Source organism: Pholcus phalangioides, unplaced genomic scaffold (genome assembly GCF_987345545.1).
Source record: "Pholcus phalangioides strain wild (caught in Gottingen) unplaced genomic scaffold, Ppha-v1.0 ptg000015l_1, whole genome shotgun sequence".
Lineage (NCBI taxonomy): Eukaryota > Metazoa > Arthropoda > Arachnida > Araneae > Pholcidae > Pholcus > Pholcus phalangioides.
The window spans coordinates 38,821,637-38,838,455 of NW_028301608.1; the positions used below are offsets into that span (position 1 = coordinate 38,821,637).

At 34.3% G+C, this 16,819-nt stretch overlaps 2 protein-coding genes across 2 annotated transcripts; one reads left to right on the plus strand and one right to left on the minus strand.

Annotated features, from left to right (window-relative positions):
* Positions 1–1,394: 1,394 nt before the first annotated feature.
* Positions 1,395–10,726, minus strand: Alg3 (Alg3, alpha-1,3- mannosyltransferase). Its single transcript, XM_089243498.1, has 9 exons — positions 10,513–10,726; positions 9,016–9,115; positions 8,450–8,597; positions 7,085–7,245; positions 5,776–5,896; positions 4,793–4,995; positions 3,239–3,300; positions 2,633–2,768; positions 1,395–1,702 (listed from the first exon to the last, which is right to left on the minus strand). The coding sequence occupies exons 1-9, from the start codon at positions 10,697–10,699 to the stop codon at positions 1,546–1,548; spliced, it is 1,275 nt and encodes a 424-aa protein (XP_089099624.1). The 5' UTR covers positions 10,700–10,726; the 3' UTR covers positions 1,395–1,545.
* A 211-nt stretch (positions 10,727–10,937) lies between these two features.
* MagR (Iron-sulfur cluster assembly 1 homolog MagR) lies at positions 10,938–11,618 on the plus strand. Its single transcript, XM_089245477.1, has one exon. The coding sequence runs from the start codon at positions 11,069–11,071 to the stop codon at positions 11,459–11,461; it is 393 nt and encodes a 130-aa protein (XP_089101603.1). The 5' UTR covers positions 10,938–11,068; the 3' UTR covers positions 11,462–11,618.
* The last annotated feature ends 5,201 nt before the right edge of the window (positions 11,619–16,819 follow it).

The following is a 16,819-nucleotide window of genomic DNA, read 5'->3' on the forward strand; positions in this document are numbered from 1 at the left end:
TGAAATTCCCAAGAACCCAAGTTGCATCTAAGTTATGCAGATACTATTTTAACCATGGCCCAGCTAGCTCCAGAATTATATGAAAAAGACAGGCCGAAAAACATCTTTGAAAGAAGAAAATTGTCACATCCATTGCTTTCTCACCAACACCTAATGCTGTGTACTATGATGGGGAGGGGTATTGCATCTCCCATTCCAGAAATAAAGAAAATATGATACAAACAACAAAAAATGCTGATTCTTTGGCAAAAAAAAAAAAAACACTCCCGAAAGAAAACAAATCCTTCTGAGGGTAGAGATGAAATTTTCCTAACTGACAATAAATGTAACAAAAGATGAGAGTTTTGGCTGAAGGAAGCCTCTCATTCAGATCAATAAAACTGACCAGGCGGTGGGAACAATTCATTATTTATAAACGGAGGGAGGCAGATCGTTATTTCTTTCCCCCCCCCCCCCTAGTTTTAGCGGTTCTGTTTTAGTTGGGAAAAAGTATTACGGTGGAGGAGGTTTCTTTTTTGGAAGTATAGGTGTGCCATCTGTTATAAAAGTTAGGAAATAATTTAATATCTATAAAGCCTTGCAACATGGATGATGCATCTGAGTTTTAAACTTTATTTGGATACTTTTTATAATCGAAGTATGCCTCTAGGATCAACGGTTTGCCAGTAAAATGTTGTGCATGCTGTTACCTAGGGGCCATTCAAGTATTACGTAAGCAGATTTTCAGCCATTTTTGACCCCCTTCCCCCCCCCCTTTTCAGCAAAACACTGACCCCCCTCCCCCCGTCAGCAAAATTTCATCAGCAGCTTAGAATATTTCATATCTTCAAAAAGGGGGGGTTGATGACGTAAGCAACCTTCAACCCCCCCCCCTTCCCCCCTTGTCATCAAAAGTCAGCAAATCCGAAACCCCCCCCCCAATGCTGCCGTAATACTTAAATGACCCCCTACGCACCCTGTATACATATAAAGACACCCATGCTTGAACTGAGATACAAATCCCCAAAGCTAAGAAACTGAAATCACACTCAGCGGCCGAACAGCTTCAGTACCTCTTTAGGAAATGAATGTCCTTCAATGGAGGATAATAACTTATAGAAGATATCAGATTTCTTGGTCAGATGGCAACTGGGGGAACTACTGTTTGTGGTAGCTACACATGGTAGTTACTCTGGATTGTTAGCTCGAAAATACCATATTAATGCGACTCGGCTGTGTAACAAATAAAATTTCTGTGCCTTTTTTTCATCTGCATTTATATAAGCTCTAAAACTATAGATCATAACAAAAAAAATCATTTTTTGCACTAAAATTTAGCTTGAAATTCTGAACAATTTTTTAGTTTGGCAAAATTGTTTCATTTGGACAACTGGATAAAAACATGAGAAATTGGATAAATAGAAAAACAAGTTTTAAAACTTTAATTTTTAAATGACAACATTTCTGGGACCATAACAACTTTTTTCTCATTTTCAAACTTTCCAGGCAAAACTTTCATACGGGAAACGACTTTCATTGGAATTTATGACAAACTCTTTATAACCATCAGCAGCTTTTCAAATTTTTTCCAAAACTTGTGCTATTACAGTTCCTTAAAAGTCCTAGGAGTATAAAAATATGGCAGATCAGCATCGATGAGCTGCTGAGGATAGTTGATGGATATGTATTCCAGGACAGCTCCAGAACCCCCAAGATACAGAGCCTGAAAATGTGAAAAAATAATGAACTATGTTATTCAATAGCAATAACTTTATCGCTTAACTTGATAGCAATAATACACATCATCGGCATCTTTTCTTATCAGATTTCTGAAGTAACACCAGAAATCTAAACATTTCGCGATTTTACTCCAATTTCCTTCCATTTTTAACTTGAAAACTTATTTTTAGACATCAAAATCTTGATATTTGATAAGATTTTCAATGTAAATCAATTGCAACCACTTAGGGAATCGAATAACTGCCTCGAAATAAGGATACTCTGCAGACCAAGAAAATAATAATATTGTTGTAGAGGGGTTATTGTTATGTCAGAAGGCAGCAGTTCTTCATGGTTGGGAAACTTTTACTTTCTCTCTGATTTCTCAAACGTGATGAACTTAATCTATTCCTGAGATTTTTCTCATTGGGGTTTTTTAGCCATCAAGTTGATGTTGTCAGTCTCTCACAGATCGACTAAATCTTTTAGCCTTGTGTGCCTCACATATTTTTATTGGGCGGGGTGCATGTGTGGTGTAGCAGTAGTAGGTAGGGGCTCGGGGATCCATGATGTTCTTAAGTCAGCCACCTCGTTGGGCAATTTGCCTGTTGTGGCGTTGTATTTGTATTTGTATTTTTGAAATTACTCAAAATAATAGAGAAAAGTGCTGAACTAATTTGAGGGCAATCAAATAACTGGAAAATATTACACGCAATTGATCAAACAAATTTTTTTTTTAAATGTAATACGTCGGTATGTTAATAAATAACAATAATCGACCATAATGCAGTTCTATTTCTCTATTCTCTTGTTTCTATCTTCCAAATTTTTATTATTACACTTCATTCCACAAACTAGGTTTTTCATCATTTAGTGAAGAGTAAAAATTCTGGTTAAATAATGGGATAAAATTCACGGAATAAAATCTACTTACTTCAACATGGGTGAGGAAGGTATGGTCCATAATAAATATGGAAGTGTAAAAAAGTACCAGATGTAAAACTGGTAATGAAGAGATCTACAAAACATGACACCAATAAAATTTGACGTGAACATGACTAGAAGAAGATCTACCCATACGTTAAAGAACTCAACTAAACAATTATTTGCAATTTCCTACATGGCATTATATTTTGTTTCTAATGATCATAGCAGCACAGTCTTCTTCTAGTATATCAATTGAAGAGCTCCAAAATGCTTGCAGAAAGTGTTTGTGACAAATGCAAAAGTGTATTGATGTTAGTAGAGTGAAATACTTTGAAAAAATGTGAAATTTCTTTGAATGCATACATCATATCAAGTGACAAATACGTAGTAATTATAGAAAAAATTTACATTATTTCATTTATAATGGCCTTCCAGCCATTATAAATAAAATATAAACCATATAAATATATAAATTAAATTATATATTTATAAGGCTGACTGAGAATTATTTATGAACCCCTGTTTATTTATTTGAGAACCCCTGTTATAAATATTAACTACCATTTACTTATTTAAACTTCATATACCAAATATTTGACAACATAAAGGATACCATCAACAAATAATGGACGATTCAATATGCTAGGCCACATGTAAGAAGGAAAGTTGAACTTCCTAGAATTTAGGAATAAAAATTGCATAAATTTATCAAATCTGCAATGTAGAAAGCAAAGTGTAAAATATGGTATTTTGCATTACTAAAAAAATTTTCACCTATAATGATAATATTAATTGATGAATAAATTATTTCGTATTTAACTTTACTTATAAAGGCAGATTGATTTGATACTTGAATACTTTGAAATGAAAATACAGGTATCCCTTGCTTTAAGCAATCTCGCTAAAACATGAGTTTTAAAAGTTGGTTTTAGGAATTCAAACCTGCAAAATTCAGTGTGGAGGTTAACTTTAATCCTGGAAATTGTTATATCTTTAATTTGTAAGCCATAGTTAAATCCTTTGTAGACAAAATACGTTGGATTTTTTATGATGTAGCTGAGACAAATATGAGAAAAATTCTCAGATACAACTCACAAATGAACAACATTTGGTAACGCATTGACAATGTGATGAAAAATTTAATAGAAAAAATAATCCAAATCTTTCCCGTGTTAAATTCAACTCACTTTACACGATTTTGTCTTATGCGACTATTTTACAGAACCAATTAATTGTTTAAACATCAATAATCGCTTACAACGGTAAAATATTCTATCATCATACTTCATTCATAGTTTGAAAATTTGATGGCAGGTGGCAGCACTATAGCAAGCATTACACAGAAACACACTATGTTAGGTTCACAACACAGATCCGCAGATTCCAGCATGAGCCAATTTGTTAGAAATTCTGCAGAGGAATGCAGACAAGATGCATGTGTGGTTCAATAGGACCAATTAGTTACGTAAAGCAAGGGATGCCTGTATATTATTCTGTAGCACACAAATCATATTCAGTGCAAAAAATCAGCAGAATTCTGACATTATACAAATACAGGATCTAACTAAACTTATAATCAAAACTGTATGGGTGATAAAATTTGCCAAAACAAACAACTTTCACCATATAATGTGGGTTTCAGAAAGCATGTGATGAGCCACTAGTGGGTACTTTCTCTGGAGTGGAGCAAACATAGCCTTTTGCTAAACTCGTCATTCAGCTGCTATTCATTGGAAGAGATGCAGCAATATTCGTTCGCCACTGTGGTGGCTGAGTAGCCGTAGTGACAGACTCACATCATGAGGATCTGGGTTCGAACCCCACTGTCGCCGCAGTGGTGGTCGGCTGAAGTTGGTTTCCTGTGGTTCCCAACTTCTAGGCACAAATGGGAGCCGATCTCCCCATTGAAAAGTCTTGCCACAGAGGAGCAACAGGCCTACACCAATACAATTATTCAATCATTACACTCCAATCATAGCACTCATAGTAAGAAAAAAACTGGTGCCAGATGGCAGCTCTACACATAACAAGCATTACACAGAAACAAACTTCACATCAGGTTTCACTACACGGTACATGTATGGTTTAGTAGCAATATTCGCTCATTACACCCTGCATAAATGAATGCCATATAATTGTTAAAATAAGAAATTTGAAGTAAACTCACCTGTTCCACTTGTAGTAAAAAATTAACAATACACAAACGTGGAGCACAAGAAGAGACACATGAAAGTAACGACTCAAGAACACATTCTCAGGCAATAACCTCCAGTTAACCGTCCACTGATACAAAAATATTCTACCCATATTGAAAGACCTGGTAATGTAGCTTATAGGATTCGCCAACAGGAATGGAAGACCCACCAGAACCTGAAATGAACAAACCAGCACATGAGAAATACATAAGCTGAAGCAATCATACATTTCTATGAATCATGAATAATTTTTCTTCATAAAGAATGTCACTGTATTAAACATGAGTAAAGCATCCCCACCCATCATTTACAAAGTTGAAACTGCTTTCTCTACTCATTTAATTTTTCTTTAATGTAATTAACACACAGCTATTAAACTGGTAAATTCACATTTTGAGTGTAAAGCAAAACAAATATTTAAAAAAAGAGAAGGCAGGCTTTCACGGCCAGAGTTTATAATGATGTTCATACCTTTTGGGTTGTTATGCCATGTTTCTGGCTTCTTTGAAGCAGACGTTTCGTCCACTAGTGCGGTGGACATCTTCAGTGCAGTTTTTGGCAAGCGAGAAGATAAAATGGCCTCTTTGGATGGCCGTTATCCACTACGAAACGAAGCAACCTCTTTGGAGGACCTCAGTGTCAGTGGATAATGGTCATCCAAGGAGGTCATTTTGTCTTCTTGCTTGTCGAAAACTGCACTGAAGGTGTTCACCGCAGCAGTGGACGAAATGCATGCTTCAAAGGAAGGCTTCAAAGCCTGGAACACAGCACGAAAGGAATGATCTTTATTATAAATATTTTATACTTTTTTTTTTCAGAAAATTTCACAATCAATGCAGAAATTTAATTCTTAAAATAAAAATTGTGAAACACGGCACCATCATATGAAAGTTGGAATAGACATGATTTTCTGAAAATGAATATTAACAAAGAAAAAAATAAATGAATCCATTACTTGCACAATTCCACATATGCTGATATGTAAGAATGTTTCTTGAAAACCATATTTCATCATCAAGAGATAAAATAAGCCAGGCGCATACAAAAGAATATTCATCTTCACAGAAACTGCCAAACTATTGGAGATATGTAACAAAAAGCATTAAAAAATATAAGTAAAATAAATTAATTTTTTTACTGGTTATTATATTTTGTTATCAAAATGATACCAATCAAAATGATACCAATCAATAACATAGCAATAGCAGTGACAAAAATAACTGCCATATTTTCTGGGGAATAAGTCACATGCAAAAAAGGACAGCAGGAAAAAAAAATTTTAGAAAAGGAAATTCTGAAGCCGAAATATACTGTATATGACATGAATGTCGCTCTCCACTTGTTAATACAAGATATACAGTTGACTGGATGTTGTGAAGATATTTATTATTTTAGATGTTAATTTTTTAAGGAAGGAAAATCAAGGAAAATTAAGGAAGGCAATCGAGGGACCCGGGTTCGATTCCCGGTAGAGGCAGAGATGAGTTTTTTCCTTCCTTAAAAAATTAACATCTAAAATAATAAATATCTTCACAACATCCAGTCAACTGTATATCTTGTATACTGTACATAATTTAATCAAAGTTTCTTTTAAATCCTGGATAAATTCTTCTTTTCCCTTACTCATCTTTTTGATTTTTCTTGTCTTGTTGCCAAGAGAGTTTGCACATTACATATATAGTTGTAAGCATCACTGAAAATTTTAAATTTGTGACTACTTAGATTTTCAATTCAAAAATATAAAAAGTTTGGGAATTATAAGGTCAATTACATGACAGACCCTTGTAGTATAGTCCTCCGACCACGAGATGAATTTTCGCTGCGTCATGTCACGTCACGTCGGATGATTTTATTCAATTTTTTTTTTTTGGTAAAATGATTGCACATCGAGAAAAGTTCATCAGTGACTGAGCTTTCACGATTGGCATGTCCTTCTAGGATAAAATAGAATCGTTCGACGTGACATGATGTGCCGTAGCTAAATCTCATCTCATGGTAGGAGGACTATATCTCACAACTGAGCTGTCAGTTTGACACTCGAATAAAAAAGCTAGTCATGCTTTGTTATGCTCGAAGTGACTTTGGGCATAAAAAAAATAAACAATAAAAATTTGTGATTCTTCTCTGTGAAGGCTGAATCCAATTCATTTACTCTCTTTGTTGATATAATGCACAAAATTAGATAGGGAAAAAAATGGGTTCCATTTTTTATGAGTTTTTCTGAAATATACACAACAATTAAGGGTATTAAAGGAACTGATTACCTGTATATTATACAGCCTATCATCCAATGGTTAGATACAAATAAATTCATGGCAATGAAGAAGAAGAAGATGGCAACAGGATCATTGAAAAGTCTCAGAACATATATTGAATGGACTCTGTATGAGGTGCAGCACATAAAAATAAAGGCATATGGCGGAATCTGAAAGATATTACAAAGTATTTGTAAAAAAAAAATTTTTAAACCATGTCATGTTCATTCACAAAGAACAAAATTAAATACAGATTTAAAGTATAAACTTTAAATTTTAAAAAGTTTTCATTAAGAGGCTAACTATCAATCATGAAGTTCAGCTATTCAAAAAATTAACTAGGTTTACTTTTTTTTTTGTCATAAAATGAAATTTCTTTGAATTAAAAAATAATAATAAGCTTGCTGATAAAAAAAACTCTAGGGATATATATATATATATATATATACAACATTATTAAATCAGGCATGGTAAATAAGAAAATCAAGGCTAATTGATCTAGTAAAACATTCCTAAAATCATATTTGCTTTGCTCTTTAATTTCATTACAAAAATTTCACACTTTTTATAAACTATCAAATAAGAAGCTCTATCAATTCAGTCAACATTCATTTAATGACCCTGCATTATAGTCACCATTCCATAACAATGATCTGCAGGATAAATCCCAAATGCTTTCACAGAACGACTATCTTATATATTATTTCCTTTCAATAAAATGACTACCCAATATAATGACTGCTTAGGATTTATAATGAGCACTAACTGCATGAAAAATTATTTTCTCTTTTTACATAAATTTAACATGCAAAATGGGCAATTCAAAAACCATTGAAATTTTTCAAGAAGCTTTCTTTTATTGCGTATAATAATACATGCAATGAACATTTCTTTTTTTTTAAAGTTGATCTTTGGAATGGTTGCTAAGGGTTGGTTGGTTTGGTTGCCCTAGCTTAACTTGAATTTGCAACTGTGTCATAAGCCAGAAATTATAAAAACAACAATGCATGTTTATGTAGCATAAGAGTTTCTTTCCCAAATATTTTCGATGATATATAAGTTTTCTTACAGTGAGGAATGCTTTTATTTACAAGCATAATGACTATATTTTGTAAAAAAATCATCATGATTGGAAAAAATTTTATACTTCATATGGAATTTTTTTTAAGTGCAAATGAAAAAAAGTAAATGCAGAACTAGAGGCATGTAACATATTGCAATTAAATGATTGTAATTACAGATTTATTTCACAAAACAGATTTAATTATACAGACTTAACTTCCATAAAACATACACACAGACATGAAAAATGAGATATGAGAATTGAATCTTATAATGAATAATATATGGGGGTTAAACTTGAAATGTACTTACAACTTTTGTCTTCCAGTATAATCTGAACACAAGAGCCAAAGTTAATAAATACAGCACTGCAAACATGTACTGAGCAAAGTATATGTTGGTACCTTTCTGAGTAACAGCATAGAAGAATAGATAGATATATACAAAGCCTGCTGGGTACCTAAAGTATACAAAGAGAATACCATAAGTATGCATGAACATGAATTAGTTTCGAGATGAAGAGTTCTCTTTTAAATGAATTTGATTTCAGTGGGAGTTGATTATAGTCTACAGAACATTTTTTGTTCACTGATGGATTTCAATGTGTTACACAAAATATCCATAGTTTGACTGCGCCGTGGCTCATACATGTCTCACACGTAAGCCAATAGCATGAATGGAAACGTCACTGAAAAAAGAAGGTGGTTTGTCTGAAGGATTTTTTTCTTACAACGGCAGTCAAAGTGTTAGGTAGGGATTCAGGTGAAAATCTCCAATAAGTAACTTAAAAAGCTGTAACTACTTATGGAAGAATTGTGACACAACATACATAAAAATGATAACATACATAAATAGCATCATACATATTACTAACTTACACCAAAGGTCCTGTGTCTCCTTCAAGTTCTTTATAGTCCAAAGTTCCATTGATAACACCTTCAACTTCTTGCATATATGCTTTCCAGTCTATTTCTGTATCTGTGATTCAAACAAATATCAATTATGATATGTTCATCAAACCAAATAAGCTTATTTGAGTGAAAATAAATTTGAAATTCATGATCACAGAAATTTCAAGAAAGATATGGAGTGTGTTTGATGTGAAAACTTCAATATAACAATAAATAAAATTTTAAGAATTGATGTCATGAAATGATGGTGTTGTTCAGTGACTTCCCTCTCTGCCTATCCATGCAATTACATAATTCAGTTGAAATCGAAAATATTAAGCCATCTCATTAGTTAACAGGGTGTGACAAATCAAAAAAAAAATTGTAGGCACCAGCCAAAATTGATTTGAATAAAGTTGTTGTTTTTTTACTTTCCTAGGATTTAATTACCCCTTTTCATGTCGAAGAATGAGAAGAGGCACCCTCATAAAATCGGAAACTTTTGCGTCATTCTTAAATGCTAATTTAACAATCAAATACAGTAAATTTCTGGGGCCAATACCAATTTTCTGAACCTAATTCACCAAACACCAACTCTCATATATCACTATATTGCAATCTACTACCATTAATGAGTTGGGATGGAAATGAAGGTGCCATCTATTGGTGGTCACCTCAAGCAAGTTGGGGAAAATATCTTATCTATATTCTCTCCAGGTTTTGGCCTGAGTCCATGACAGCAACCTTCACAGTGACAAGCATCTTACTACCACGTCACTCGAGCCCAATTTTTTCTGAACCTAGCACCTGAGATTTGTCAAGCCCTGCATAGTCTACCACTACAACCAATCCTATCTTTCTTACAGCATATGGAAATATGTGATGGATGTAGCCTCACCTGTTCAGCTAATAGGTCAGAACAAGAGCTCCCAGTTGGTCATATAATTACATTGTAGTTGTGAGTGGTACATCATCATGGTATGCCACCATCTGGGCAAGGCTATTGTCATAGTGAACTATTAGCCGAGTTGGTAAAGTTGTCCATTACACAATTATTTTCAGTATCATGCTACAATGAAGGAAAGGATCAGTGCTGCGATAGTAGAGGAGATATAGTGCACTTGCCCAGGTTTCAAGAGAACAGCAGTTCGAGTCCTTCCAGAAGCATTTGGAATTTTCCCTCCAAAATTTCATTTCTGGATCATTTCCGACTGTCTAGACTTTTTTCAACCGAAGATTTTCTACATCATCATCACACTGTGTAGTTTTCATATTGCAACTTTACATTAAGTACACAACACATTAAACTTGCACAGCACTTTCCGACATGCACCAATTCATTAGAAAATTGCTCTGAGGAATATACATAAGATGCATGTGGAGTTATATATTAGTATAGACCGTGTATTTGAAAAACATGTGAGTATCTAAAAATTTAAACGCAAATTAACTGTACGTAAATTTTTTAAATAAAAAATTGCTTACAGGGTATTTTTTCGATGACAAACAACAAAACGAATATTTCTAGAAATATTAATGACGGAGCTATTATCCACAAGTAACTAGGATCATTCAAGAAATTGTACAAAGAAAATTCCTTATAAAGTACATTCAGTTTTTTCCAAAGAGATGGACTTTGCCGTTTGTTTCGTGGTCGCGAGGGCGCAGCCATCTTGGGCAGGTATGTTTACATTTTTTTCGGAGAGTTGGTTTGTAGAACTTCTCATTACATTGCTAGAAAGGAAAAATCAACATCTGCAATCTAGCTCTTTAAAATGAATTAAAATATGTGATGAATAAAATATGTTCATAATAGGTATTGTAAAAAATAAAGTTTCATGAATTTAAAATTTATAGATTTGGAAAACAATTAAAATGTTTAGGCGTTACAAAGGCTAACAACCTTTACATGTTCTGTTTTTGTTTACCTCGGGGATCGAAGTGTTTATGAATCTTTATCAAATACGTATATCTTAGAGCACCTACTACAATGATGAGTTTTTTAATGGCAGTAATTGGAAACTGAGATTTCAAAAGTAAAATGTCGGGATCTTTAGGGACAGCTACTGTGAGAGCTGTTCAAAAAGTTAAGCGGCTCCATCAAAGCCGAGCGGCTCTCGTGCTTACACCCGCGGCCGTTGAAAGAATCAAGACGTTGCTGTCGAAAAAACCCAATGCTGTCGGACTGAAGATCGGTGTCCGACAACGCGGTTGCAACGGACTGAGCTACACTCTAGATTACGCCACTGACAAACAAAAGTTCGACGAGGAAGTCGTCCAGGACGGCGCCAGGGTATTCATCGACGCAAAGGCTCAGCTGACTTTACTCGGCACGGAAATGGATTACAAAGAAACCAAGCTAGCCAGTGAATTCATATTTAACAATCCCAACATCAAAGGGACGTGTGGCTGCGGAGAGAGTTTCAACGTGTGAAATTGAATAATTTATGAGACTCCGTGCTTATTACGACATTGTAAATAAGTCTGATGCAGTTGCGTAGATTTTTTTCAGAAATATTGCGATTGAAAGTTAGCTAAATGTAGTTTGTGATCGAATATCAAAGTTATTTATTAAATTAAATCAAAATGTGTTTATTATGTTTCTTTGAATCTGGTTTTCATTGTAGTTATGTGCGTCAGGGCTTGACAAATTAAAAAAAAAATTGAGAAAAGAAATCTGAGCGCCAATCAAACATTTTAGGAGTCAAGAAGCGTATTCCTTTTTGCCCAAGATAGTAGGCACAAGTAGAAAAATTTAGCCGCTTATACTAATTTTTCAGTCGCCATGGTGACCCAGCGCTTGGACTTGTACCATATTTGTTGAATAGTTGTATGAACTTTGAAAACTGGTATTTTTTTGTAACTTTTACTTCTAATATAGAATAAGATGTCAGCACTTTTCATACGCAAAACATGCATGACTCTGACATCATGAATAGCTAGAGACCATAGATCTTTCCTACTTGTCTCACAGGAATGTCAGAGAAGTGCATGTATTGTTTAACAGTAATAGTTGTACACAAATTTTTTACATCTAAGTAATTGAAATAGAGGTATACCACCACTTCTTAAGCCCATTGCATGCATTCAGGTGTACCTGTATACGTGAGGCATTTATATGAGATCAGATTGGCCAACTTCTGTTTGAGGACCAACATAATAGTCAGCGATGCGAGCCACACCAGTGGTGACACTCCAGGGTATACGCCGCACCAGTAAAATGACCTGGAAAACTCTGTCTCCTTCATAAGTAATAGGGTGAAACATGGGCAATTCAGTTGTTGAACTAGCCACTGTGGTGAACGAGTGGTCATAGTGACAGGCTCACACCACAAGATTCCAGGTTTGAACCCTACCGGCGCCACAGTGGTGGTCAGCTGAAGTTGGTTTTCTGTGGTTTCCCCAATTTTGAGGTATGAATGCAAGCCAATCTCCTCTTTGAAAAGTCTCATCACAGAGAGCAACAGGCCTATGACTGTACAAATATTCAATCACTACACTTCACTTCTGAAATATGTATGGCAGAACTGAAAAAACAGACACAGCACCAGATACACACTCAGACTATTAGGTACACTTCCAGCACAATTCATTAGATAGTAAATTGCCCACTGTGAAGACTGAGTTGGGCTTGGTTTGAAAGAAAGTAACTTGCTAAACTTTTATCCCTGAGCCTTCACTTTGTCATGAGCATATTCATTGTTTATCTGGTTGTGTTCCCAGCTTAACGGACAAAACTATTTTTCTGCAATTCCCCTCCCCCTTGTTTGGCACTCCTCTAATAGTGGTTGCATGACATGGATGAATAGATGCTGGAATTGGTCCATGCTCCAGTAGACCGTGAGAGGTGGTTTATTATTGGGATGAAAAGCTTGCCAAAATCATGTGAATCGCATTGGATGCTTCTCTGTTTCTTGCACAAATAATCATCTTGTTCGGGATTGCCCTTTGGAATTATCAGGGTCTACATAACCTATATATATAGTCGGTAGAAGTTTCAACATGTGGCATTGCGAGTTAGCATTCACTCCAAAAACATTGTCACAGAGGACAAGCAGAAAACAAAATATGTATTCAGATACAGAGGCCACAACAGGCAACTTTCCCAATGAGAATAAATGTCCATAAAAAACTTATATATAAGTCCATAAAAAGATAGATAATGTGGGTTTAGTTATTCTTTATAAGAGAGTGTTAATGTTGCTGATGAATAACCATCTTGTTATCTTGATGATTTACTTGTTATATTTGAATATTTTTTTGCAATATGGGCAATGGCCAATATTGCCTTAAGGCAATGTGGTCTGGCTGCCCCTGGCTCCAAATATATATGAGTGGCAGCTTTTAGAGAGAGTTCCTTCAAAATTCAGACGGTTCATCAGACAATTAAAACCTCACAAGTATGAAGAGGACTTAAGGACCATGTAGCAGTAGCGCCACATTAGTTCACTAAAAAAAAAAAAGAGGATTGTACAAAAATCTGAATGAAAATGAATGCCGGGACACCAGACCCATCCCAATGTCAAGATCTCGTCCAACCCAGATTCGTGGCAGAGTCTGGAACAAAGTGTGTGTATCCAGTGTTATTTCTGATTTTTAGTGTGCTGCCATCTACTTTTCAAATTGTGAGTGAAGTATGGCGATTGACTATTTGTACCGTTGTAGGCCTGTTGCTCTCCGCTGCGAAACTTTCTAACAGGGAGATCGGCTCGAAGCTGGAAACCATATGAAACCAACTTTGCCTGATCACCACTGTGGCGACAGTGGAGCTTCAAGGTGATACATTACGTGAAAATTTGAGCATTTACCATCTTCACTTCAAAATATGGAAGACAGATGGCAACAAGAGCATAAATACGTTAGGGCCATGCACAACACATTCTGAAATGGACTAATGCGCTAGAAATTCTGCAGAGGAATGTGTACAAGGCACATGTACGGTTAAGTATTAGTAATGTTCTGTGGCCTATAAAGTGTCATTACAACTAGGGTTACCAGATTCGAAAGACAAAAAATAAAGACGTTTGTGTGTGCACAATTTCACTTTTCCCAATTTCTACAACACACACACACAGATGGTGCCACAATAACTTTTCCGAAGTAAAGCAGAACCTTTAAAAAAGAACAAACAACAATCCATCTCCCCTCACTGTTAATGAATTGTTCACAGTCTGGTCAGTTTTATTACTTTGACTGAAGCAAGGTGAGAGTGTTTTCTTTTTCTTTACTGTTTTGTTTTTTTGCCAGAGAGAGAAAGACAATTTTTCCATAAGAATCACCATATTGGGTGGTGTTTTTGTGCATATTATTTTCTTCATTTCTGAATGGAAGAGGCAACACCTCCTCCCCACTTCAGTATACGGTATTAGCTGTTGGTGAACAAACTAAAACTTTCTTAAACTGTCTTTTTTATTTTATCCTGCAGCAAGCTAAGCCATGGTTAAACTAGCATCTACCTGCTTCGGGGCAACTTGGGTTCTGGGAATTTCGACGGCAATTGGTCAAATCATGTAAAAATTAGTGTGAAGATGGGTGGGGAGAACGAGATATACTGTATGTTTTAGAGTGAAAAAAAAAAATTCCTCAGGAAATTAATAAAAAATAATTTTGGAAACCTGAAAAGGGGGACAAAAGGTTGAATTTTTAAAAACGTAAGGACGCTTGAAATTACATCAAAGTAGGATATCTGGTAACCCTAATTACAACACACAGAAATGTTCAGAGTAGAATGTTGACTTTCTTTAGAAAGTTTAGAGAATAGATCAAATTCTATGGAAACAGCAGAAAATACCAGATTTGTTCAGAGCAATTTCTGCAAAAAAATGTTCAAAGTGGTTGTGAATTTTAAAAGTCAGACTAAAATAACATAAAATTTATAGCAATGTGTTGTGTATCTGAAGACCAAGTAATTACATAAAAAAGTTTGAAAACCAATACCAATTTCTTACTTGCCAGATACATTTGCGTCACCATGGTGACTAAGAAATTGATATTGACACCTTGACACTTTTCCCCAGATAATTATTTAATTGGAATTTGAAGGCAACACAAAATTTACATAGGAAAAAAATTAATAGTGTTTTCCTAAATAAAAAATGTTGTTTCGCTCATAAAAGCTACATTCACAAACAAAATTTAACTATAATCGCAGGTTAAAGGGTTAGACATAGACATGGACTGGTTAAAATCCTGAACTCAGTTTGTAAATACGGCTGTAAAAAATTTGACAGGTGTATATCAACTTTTTTTTATATTTCTAAAAAACATTTATACCTCTTTGGATATTTATATTGAGATGCCTCACGAAAACATTACAGGTTTTTTTGCGGTAATTAAATCATGATTACAAACTTAACTGCTTGTCTTACAGATCTAGCTAAACCTCTGGCAAACAAGCAAAGATTAGAGAAGGGCATGTTTTTCCTCCACCCAACAACACACCAAAGAGATTATTTTATATTCAAAAAGTGTCTTTCCTTGAAACAAAAGATTCATTTGCTAGTTGGTTCTTTTTTTTAATGACCTGATAGAACACGCGCTCAAATTAGCATAAATTGATTTGGAAAGCGCTGCACAATTTTATGTATAAAAAATCAAGTTAATTATTTTTAGCCATACTTTTAATATCTCTTATTTAAAAAATTATGCTATTAAAAAAACAAAGACTTTGAAAAATCAGAAAATTTTCTATCAAAATTTCTTTTCCTTATAATCTAAATCGAACATTATATAACATTTATTCTATAAATTCATGCAGATTTCTATTATCAACTCTGCTAAATAGTTAAGCCTTATTCGTTTTTATTTAAAGATCATAATTCATAGTTGAATGAGTATAGCAGTTACTTCTTTCTTGTCAGACATACATTTTCCCGTCATTACATGAAAAATAAAACTTTCATTTCATTGAGAAAACATACACAAGTCCTTCAGAAAGTTTAAGAATTTATTTGTTTGTTTCCTCCTTAAAGACTACTCTTCCCAAACAATGTGAAAAACTACATGCATCAAATGAAGTTAGTTATGCTTTTATATGCTACCCTCCATAATGAAAATTATTTTATCATACAGCAGTGCACAGTAGAACTTCTATAATTCTATTTTCAATAGGTGGAAATAATTTTAATCTCCTATACGATGGTTGAAATACTGCATCCAGTATTCCTTCATAAATTGCAAAATTTAGCAATCATTTCAATAATTGGGTGCTATCTTAAGACATTTAATTTTGTAACGCAATTATTGACCTCTCACATTTCAGTAACTGATTTATGTATATTGAACTTAATTAAATCAAATTTGAATTTGTTCTGAATTAGAGTTCAAGGACGACTGGACCCTGCATTCTGACTATACATAATACATTAATAAATTAAATTTTTGATAACCAAAGAGCAGGGGCAACAACAGGCAGATTGCTTAACAAGGTAGCTCAGATAAAAAAAACAAATACCCATACAAAAAAGACAATGTATTACACCTACATAAATTAATCCCAAACTTGAAAAAAAATAATTAACTAAAAAGAACTAAACTTTTAAGAAAAAACAAAATACTGTGGCTATTGAAATATCCAACCTTCACATTTCTCTGCTAGACTCAATCATTCCAAAAAATTACAGCCCATCTTTGCCTCTTCAGATTGTCACAAATTTAGCTTTTTCCCAAGAACTATTATCGACTGGAACAACCTACTATCAAATATTGTAGATTGCACTACAATTTCTGAACTTTCTCGTACCATCAATCGACACTTTTGCCATATATAATTCGGCATCCTCTTGTGTAGGCC